This window comes from Palaemon carinicauda, unplaced genomic scaffold (assembly GCF_036898095.1).
Source record: "Palaemon carinicauda isolate YSFRI2023 unplaced genomic scaffold, ASM3689809v2 scaffold371, whole genome shotgun sequence".
In the NCBI taxonomy this organism is placed as follows: Eukaryota; Metazoa; Arthropoda; class Malacostraca; order Decapoda; family Palaemonidae; genus Palaemon; species Palaemon carinicauda.
In genome coordinates this window covers 45,001-55,000 of record NW_027171392.1, presented here as the reverse complement: position 1 = coordinate 55,000, position 10,000 = coordinate 45,001, and the positions used below count along the sequence as shown (strand labels likewise).

At 36.1% G+C, this 10,000-nt stretch overlaps 1 protein-coding gene across 1 annotated transcript in view; it reads right to left on the bottom strand.

Moving 5' to 3' along the window:
* LOC137636729 (transcription initiation factor TFIID subunit 3-like) overlaps window positions 1-10,000 on the bottom strand; it is a 60,814-nt gene that overhangs the window by 38,657 nt on the left and 12,157 nt on the right. The window contains exon 2 of the mRNA XM_068369117.1: window positions 7,677-7,801. Coding sequence (XP_068225218.1) covers window positions 7,677-7,801 — 125 coding nt within the window. The remainder of the gene's footprint in view (window positions 1-7,676; window positions 7,802-10,000) is intronic.

The window sequence follows — 10,000 nt, the reverse complement described above, 5'->3', positions numbered from 1 at the left end:
TCTATGTAGATAGATGTTAAGCAGAGGTATACTACCTGGCTAAATGTATTGCTCTGGTAGGCAAAGGGAAATTTAGCTATTTGTAAACAATGAATTTGAGATGTTCACGGAATGTTAAAATCTATTTTCATAATTTTGAAGAATTCTGAAGTGATTGATTTTATATGGAAATTATATTATAGAACCAAAAGACGTCTATAGAAATAACGTCTAATGATATTTTTTTACCAAATTTATCATAAAATTTACTCAAAATCTTAGGACGCCAAAATAAAAAAAAAAGACTAAAACTGAAATTAAGAATGGTGCCTTTGTCCGACGCAGACTAAAGGTGTAGAATTTGTTGAAATTTCAGACAATGAATACCATTTAAATCAATTTAACTTGTTTTGTAGATCCAATGAGACATTAAAAATAATGTAATTTGTAAAGACAAAAGAGTAAATCAATTAAAACAGCATAATATCGACCAATTAAACCTTTTAAGAATGTTTACTTTTTATTATTTCTGTGCTTTCCTCTGTTTCAGACGTCATCAGGAATACCAAGGTCTTTAAACAAAAGATTCTTAATCTGTCTTTTTCGCAAATAAATCTACTTTAACAAGCTTAAATATGACTTTAAATAAGAAATTACATTATGGAAATCAAACCTTAATATTTAATGATATACATTTCATCGACTTTGTATGAAAATTGACTCAAAATCTTTAAACGAAATAGGCGCACTGCGTTTGTACGACGCAGACGAAAATAATAACAAGTGGCAGGTTTTTGGACACTAGATACCATCTAGGTTAAAAACTATTTATATCTTTAGAGAATCATTGAGCCAATAGGTATGATAAATTTGTAAACACGAAAGAATTCTTCAATTAGATAGCATATAATCCATCAAATAAACATATTAAGAAATCAATAGAGGCTACCGTTCCTATTTTTTTCTGCTGTTTACGGCTTCAGACAACATCAACTCTTGAGTCCTTGGCCATCCATCAGTCAGGAGTACCAATGTCTGACAGCTCAAAAGACGTTTAATCGAAGAATATACGATGAATCATTTCATTTTAGCAAACTTTTCCTTTAGCAAAGGGAATTATAACTTCCGTGTGTATTTTAAATTGTCATGATACAAAATCATAAACGATATATGAAGTTGTCTTTTGATATATTTCATCGCAGTCCGTTGGTAGTTTTGGAGATCATTCCGTCTGTGGTGGGCGACTGCACTTTCGGTGTAGGGGAAAATTATAGTCTACGTGACTTAAGAAGTCTTTACTTCTGTCATATCTGGCATAATTAATAAATAAAATTAATTATTATACCAAATAAAAAATAATTGCAAGTATTTATATCTATATACAAGAATAGACCTCGCTAAAATTACAAAATAATTATTTTCTAACAAGCTTACTCCCCCACAGTTGTTTTGTTGTTTTCAGCAACCAATAGATGGCGTAGGGAGTCCTGTTTATAGTTAAAATTATCTGGAATATTTGTTGGAAGGAATGCCGAGATTGACCACCTGGTCCCTTGAATATGTAGACAAGATGGCGAGACAAATTTTGACCAAATACCTGTTGAATCACTTTTAGTGTACTGTATTTATTTCCTTTTTATCATGACGAACTTAGTTTTTATTTGGAGAATGTAGTTTCATTTTCATTAAAAATAAATATCAAATTATACTGAATAAGGATGGGTCTCTTCATTATCAGACATCCATATGATCATAATCATATGGATATCAATTTTCCTCAAGACTTTTTATAAGTATCAAATGAAGATTTGATGATCATGAGTCCAATAGAGATTTTATTAACCTGCGATGACTTATTCGAATGTTCATATTTCATAACTGGAATCATATCTCTCCACATATGTCTTTTGTACCATATTGCAAATGAAATATCATTCTAATCTATCATAATGGTTGCAATTTACTTCGATTCTTAAAAGCTGAATGTTCTAACTGTGAATCCTGACATGTTTTTGTGGTTAACTAGAGAAACTGGAATAAAATATCACTTGAGAAATTCCTGTGGGTTTTCTAATATTTTTAAATTCATTCAAATTAGCAATTGAGATCACAGTGAAACTGGTTTTACTTATTAATATTTATTTCAATAAGAAATAAACTATTATACGGCAAAACCACATAAAATTTGACACATTCAAACGTGATGAGGAGAGATGATTACTCCTTGCTCTAAGCTGTTAGTTTCAAACAATTGTTCTAAAACGTTAGTTAGAAGCTGATATGAATGGATTTATTATTTCTAGATAATATCCAATTAGTTATAAAAGGTTTATTTCAATGATGTTTCTGTTCTTAAATACTCTACTTTAATTTGTTCATGACTACTCTTGTATCTTATTAATTTCGTTATTTCCTTTCCTCACTGGGATAATATTCCAAGTTGAAGCCCATGGGCTTATAGCATCCTGCTTTTCCAACTAGAGTTGTAGCTTAGCTAGGTGTAATATCAATAATAGTAATATAATAAGAACTCAAGATGGTAGCTATGACAACTGTTCAAAAACACTTCACTAATAGCACTTACAACTAAAGGGGCACTCAGTAGGGCGCAGACCTCCGTCACGGTAGCTTATTTCTCAACCTTTTGCTCGAACTTGATCATGACCTTTGCCCTTAACATGTATTAATTGGCGTGAATTTTCATACACTCAAATATGAACCAAGTATGAAGTCTCTGTGATAACGATGTTTATTACGTGAATTGGACATTTTGCTTGACCCTGACCTTGAGCTTTGACCCTGACCCTCCAAAATTTAATAATTTTCATCTTTTCACATAGCAGTTAATCCCTGCAAGTTTCATTACTCTACGATTAAAATTGTGGTCAGGAAGCTGTTCACAAACAAATACACATATACAAATAAACACGCAAACAAGAGGTAAAACGTTACTTCCTTCCGACTTCGTGGGCGGAAGTAATAAAACATAACCTCTTCTCAACTTCATTGGCGGAGGTAACAAACATAAGCTATCTGATACACTCACCAGTTCAAATAATAGGTCTCCTTTAGAGTCTATTCACATCCAAATCAATTTATCGTCTCGCTGTCAATTCGTACTTTTATCAGAGAAACCATAAATCCTCTCAACTGAAGGACATCATAATTACAAAGAGAAATACAAGCTAACATATCATCGGGGGTGAAATATGGTGCCATGTGTCATCGGCACATGATGATTCTGAAACGCATTTTTTCCACTATTTTGAAGAAATATGATTAAACTCTTTTATGAGATGAATCGATGAATGGTGTATAATTGGATGAGAGAGAGAGAGAGAGAGAGAGAGAGAGAGAGAGAGAGAGAGAGAGAGAGAGAGAGAGAGAGAGAGAGAGAGAGTATATTAATCAGTACAGATCATGAAATTTGATAATATGCTAGTAGATTGCCGAGGGCACCAACCACACATTGAGATACTACCTCTATAGAGAATTTTTGCCTCCTTTGACTGGCCAGACAGTATTACATTGAATCCTTCCCTCTAAATTACGGTTCATTTTCCCTTTGCTTACACATACACCAAATAATCTTGGCTATTCTTTCCACGTTCTCCTCTGTCCTCATGCACGTGACAACACTATTATTACTAAACAATTCTTCTTCACCTAAGGGGTCAAATATGGTAATGTAACTGTTCAGCGGCTACTTTCCTCTTGGTAAGGGTAGACGAGTCTCTATCTATGGTAAGTAACTCTTATAGGAGAGCCATACTCAAAAATCAAACCATTGTTCTCTAGTCTTCGGTAGTGCCATAGCCTCTGTACCATGGTCTTTCACTGTCTTGGCTGAGAGTTCTCTTGCTTAAGGGTACACTCGGGCACACTATTCTATCTTATTTCTCCTCCTCTTGTTTTGGTAGTTTTTTATATTTTATATAGGAAATATATATTTTAATTTTGTTACTGTTCTAAGGAAATTTTATTTTTTCTTGCTTTCTCTCTTTACTGGGCTACTTCCTGTTAGAGCTCTTGGGCTAATAGTATTGTAGCTTAGCAAGTCCATCCATATACCAAAGGCACTTCCCCCAATTTTGGGGGGTAGCCGACATCAACAAGAACAAAACAAAAAAGGGGACCTCTACTCTCTATGTTCCTCCAGCCTAACCAGGGACTCAGCCGAGTTCAGCTGGTACTGCTAGGGTGCCACAGCCCAACCTCTAACATTTCCACCACAGATGAAGCTTCATACTGCTGAGTCCCCTACTGCTGCTACCTCCGCGGTCATCTAAGGCACCGGAGGAAGCAGCAGGGCCTACCGGAACTGCGTCACAATCGCTCGCCATTCATTCCTATTTCTAGCACGCTCTCTTGCCTCTCTCACATCTATCCTCCTATCACCCAGAGCTTTCTTCACACCATCCATCCACCCAAACCTTGGCCTTCCTCTTGTACTTCTCCCATCAACTCTTGCATTCATCACCTTCTTTAGCAGACAGCCATTCTCCATTCTCTCAACATGGCCAAACCACCTCAACATATTCATATCCACTCTAGCCGCTAACTCATTTCTTACACCCGTTCTCACCCTCACCACCTCGTTCCTGACCCTATCTACTCGAGATACACCAGCCATACTCCTCAGACACTTCATCTCAAACACATTCAATTTCTGTCTCTCCATCACTTTCATTCCCCACAACTCCGATCCATACATCACAGTTGGTACAATCACTTTCTCATATAGAACTCTCTTTACATTCATGCCCAACCCTCTATTTTTTACTACTCCCTTAACTGCCCCCAACACTTTGCAACCTTCATTCACTCTCTGACGTACATCTGCTTCCACTCCACCATTTGCTGCAACAACAGACCCCAAGTACTTAAACTGATCCACCTCCTCAAGTAACTCTCCATTCAACATGACATTCAACCTTGCACCACCTTCCCTTCTTGTACATCTCATAACCTTACTCTTACCCACATTAACTCTCAACTTCCTTCTCTCACACACCCTTCCAAATTCTGTCACTAGTCGGTCAAGCTTCTCTTCTGTGTCTGCTACCAGTACAGTATCATCCGCAAACAACAACTGATTTACCTCCCATTCATGATCATTCTCGTCTACCAGTTTTAATTCTCGTCCAAGCACGTGAGCATTCACCTCTCTCACCACTCCATCAACATAAAAGTTAAACAACCACGGCGACATCACACATCCCTGTCTTAGCCCCACTCTCACCGGAAACCAATCGCTCACTTCATTTCCTATTCTAACACATGCTTTACTACCTTTGTAGAAACTTTTCATTGCTTGCAACAACCTTCCACTAACTCCATATAACCTCATCACATTCCACATTGCTTCCCTATCAACTCTATCATATGCTTTCTCCAGATCCATTAACGCAACATACACCTCCTTACCTTTTGCTAAATATTTCTCGCATATCTGCCTAACTGTAAAAATCTGATTCATACAACCCCTACCTCTTCTAAAACCCCCCTGTACTTCCCAGATTGCATTCTCTGTTTTATCCTTAATCCTATTAATCAGTACTCTACCATACACTTTTCCAACTACACTCAACAAACTAATACCTCTTGAATTACAACACTCATGCACATCTCCCTTACCCTTATATAGTGGTACAATACATGCACAGACCCAATCTACTGGTACCATTGACAACACAAAACACACATTAAACAATCTCACCAACCATTCAATTACAGTCACACCCCCTTCCTTCAACATCTCAGCTTTCACACCATCCATACCAGATGCTTTTCCTACTCTCGTTTCATCTAGTGCTCTCCTCACTTCCTCTATTGTAATCTCTCTCTCATTCTCATCTGCCATCACTGGCACCTCAACACCTGGAACAGCAATAATCTCTGCCTCCCTATCATCCTCAACATTCAGCAAACTTTCAAAATATTCCGCCCACCTTTTCCTTGCCTCCTCTCCTTTTAACAACCTTCCATTTCCATCTTTCACTGTCTCTTCAATTCTTGTGCCGGCCTTTCTTACTCTCTTCACTTCTTTCCAAAACTTCTTCTTATTCTCTTCATATGACTGACCCAGTCCATGACCCCACCTCAGGTCAGCTGCCCTCTTTGCCTCACGTACCTTGCGCTTTACTTCCACCTTTTTCTCTCTATATTTTTCATACTTCTCTATACTATTACTCTGCAGCCATTCTTCAAAAGCCCTCTTTTTCTCTTCCACTTTTACCTTCACTCCTTCATTCCACCATTCACTGCCCTTCCTCATGCTGCCTCCAACAACCTTCTAGCCACATACATAACTTGCAATCCCAACAAGTTACTTAGCAAGTAATAATAATAATAATAATAATAATAATAATAATAATAATAATAATAATAATAATAATAATAATAATAATAATAATAATAATAATATATAACAAGTTTTTTTTTGTATTCTATGTAACATACAATAAAAAAAATATTTAGCTGTTTCTATTCTACTGCAGGAAAAATGGCTCAGACATGTCCTTATTCATGTCAGGGGTATAGCCAGTTTTCTTCTTCACCACGCTGACCAGTGCTACAGCAACAGCAAAAACAAATGCTGCCATTTTTAACCCACTGCAGGACAAAGACCCTAAAAATGTTTTTATTCATGCCTGGGGTTTGACCAGTTTCCATCACCACGCTGACTAGTGCGGATTGATGATGGTTGGAGCATTTCGTCTGATCGCTCATAGCAAACCAACTTAGTACTGAGGGCCCTGATTAGTATAGCTTTGCTGATCATGCTGATAAGTAAACCCTTTTGACTTGTTAAGGCATCCCCACTCTGAAAGGGCTTATGTAATTTACTATTATGAAAATTATAACAGTACATTCCATTACCTATTAAAAGTACAAGATAGGATATAAATAGAATGCTCCATTGCATTTTAGATGACTTGAGATTATCTTTATGGAATATGAAGAACTTTCTTATTATCTGTGAATTAAGATCGTTATAAGAAATCTGTTGGTTTGAGATATTTCTTCCAGACATTTTACAATGAAGGAGGTGAATTAGTCGATATTCCATTGAGTAAACTATCATTTAAGTTATAAATCTCAGTGTCAGATGTTTACTCCGAATATTTTACAATGAAGGATGTGAATTAGTTAATATTATAATGAAAAAGGTAATATTTAAGTTGGAAATCTCAGCGTTAGAGATGTTTCTTCGAAATATTTTACAATGAAGAATATGAATTAGTTGATATTGCAGTGAATAATATAACATTTATTATATAAGAAAAATTTAACTAGGCCTACACGTGACTCTTAATAGGGAATAAAACAAAAAATGTTGAAAGAGTTGAAAGGCGAAGAGGGGATTGATAGATGTGGAATGTTATTCAGAGAAAAAATGGATAACAGAGATAGAGACAATAAAAAAAGAAACATAAGAAATGTGAATATTAAAATATAAGAAACTAATAAAGTAAAAAATTCAAAAAAGATCTAAAAAATTTGTACAATGAAGAATGTGAATGAGATAATATTCCATTGAATAGACTTTAGTACATTGGTGAGCTTAATATATTTGTTCTTATGAATACAGAACATAAAGAAATTCTAAAGAGACTTGCATTTAGTTCTTTGAAGTTTTTCTGCAAAACTGAAGTGATTCGAGAGAGATGATATCACATAAAAATAATAATTACACATTTTCTTCTTCTTCTTCTTCTTCTTCTTCTTCTTCTTCTTCTTCTTCTTCTTCTTCTTCTTCTGTGTCATCTCCCAGAGGCGAAGTGTCTCTCCATCACCGTTGGCATAAATCTCCTTAAACCTAGGAAAGGGATAATTCGAGCCGTTAAACCCAGAAGGAAATTCGGAATCGACGCCTCCTACTTTTCACCTGTCTGATTCAGGGTGACATGGCAGCTTCAAATCCCATTTAAGAGCATTTTGATCTTCCTAATTAGTTGCTCCTTACTTCGTACTACTTGAAAAGGGTAGGCTAGGGGGTTGGGTGGCGGTGGGGGGTGGGTGGTAGTGGAAGGGGTTGCAGGGTTGAAGAGAAGGCCTTCAACTTTCCAAGTCAATGGAAACTTATGAAAAGGTCTCGACATGATGAAAAGATTGGCGAACTTCATTGAAAAGTCAGGTTTCGAAACTCCGGAATCTTTTAAATATTGCGTAGCGAATAATTTTCTCGATTTTTATTATTATTTATCCAGCAAGGAATATAATTCTGATATTGAATGAATTTTCTGCAAAAGGTATGAAAGGAGACTTTTGCTGGAGTTCATTTGAGGATATTCTTAAAATATACCAGATTTATCAATCGTTCCGCTGAATATGAAGTCTACAGTGAATTAAAACTTATCCTTTAGAATTATTCTTTACTCACTTCAAGCATACCTAGATTAGTTTTTTTCTTGTTTATAATCACTAGTAGAAATCCAGTCAACTACTTTTGCATTCAGATCACCAAGCAGTGTCACTCCTTCCCATAACAAAGTCATGAAAGGATGGTCTCTTTATCCTAATTTGTTACTGGTTATTCTTTGCTCATTTTAGTAATATCTTGAATAGTTTTTTCTTATTCTTATCCATTAGTGGAGATCCAGTCAAGCTACTTTTGCATTCAGATCACCAAGCAGTGTTACTCCTTCCCATAACAAAGTCATGAAAAGATGGTCTATTTATCCTAATTTGTCACTGGTTATTCTTTGCTCATTTCAGCAATATCTTGATTAATTTTTTCTTGTTCTTATTCATTAGTAGAAATCCAGTCAAGCTACTTTTGCATTGAGATCACCAAGCAGTCACACTCACTCCCATAAAAAAGTTATGAAAAGATGGTCTCTTTAACCTAATTTGTAACTGGTTATTCTTTGCTCATTTCAGCAATAGCTAGATTAGTATTTCTCTTATTCAACTACTTATGCATTCACATCACCAAGTAGTCTCTCATATTCCAATATCAAAATCACTGAGGATGTTATCTTCACCTAATTTGTCGATGTTTATTCTTTCCCCATTCCAGGAATTTCTAGACTAGGTTTTCTCTTATTCTTATTCATCAATATAAATGGAGTCAATTACTTTTGATTTCAGAACACTGAGCAGTCCTACTCATACCTATTACGAACTCAGAAAAGGTAACCTCTATTGATTCAGAATCTTAGTAATGATTCTCAGAGGTTAGTGTGTGGAGTGTATGGAATTCTTCACGTCAAGTGAAAACTTCTTGTGTTGCTTCTTAACAAATTGGAGTGCTTCCATGCGATAAAGAATTATTCTTTATTTTACCAAAAATATTTTAGTAATAATTTAACTGAATCACCTTCTGTTAGGAACAAAAAATAATGAATTAATATAAAAAGGGCTTGAGATTGTGGAAAGTGATATGTGTCTCAGATGACAAAGGGAAACTTTACGATTTCTGTTTACCAAAAATCAGAAAAAAATTGGCGTGAACAAGATCACAAAATAATTTCAGTAACTTGACAGATACTCAGTTGTTATCTTATCACAAATAACTTTACCTATATCTAGTTACCAATTTTATCTTGATTTGAAATCAACGCTGAAAAAGGAAACTACAAATCAAAACTATTTTTGACCTTACATTTCGCAAAACCCATTTTACAACCAGCACATCATTCTCCAGCATCTTCCTCTTCTTTTGTTTTCGTCGCAGATATTTGCTCCAGGAGTCTCTCCTCTCCCAATTCCCTCTCCTATCTGACCTCCCTCCACTTCCCCCCCCCTCTCTCTCTCTCTTTGACTATCTAAATCACTCGGCTCCCGAAGCCATGACGAGCAGAGGGTCGAGACAGAGATCCCTCCCATTGTGACATGAGACCTCTCATCCCAGAAATGGCTAAAAGAGAACCATTACCGAAAACCTCTCGACAATCGTCAGGCATTTGTTCCCCGAATGAAAATTCATAATGCTCTTCCTGGTTAAGGGTTTGGGGGTTTGGGGGAAGGTCCTCTTCCTACTCTATCCCCTCCCCTACCACCACCTCTCTATCTC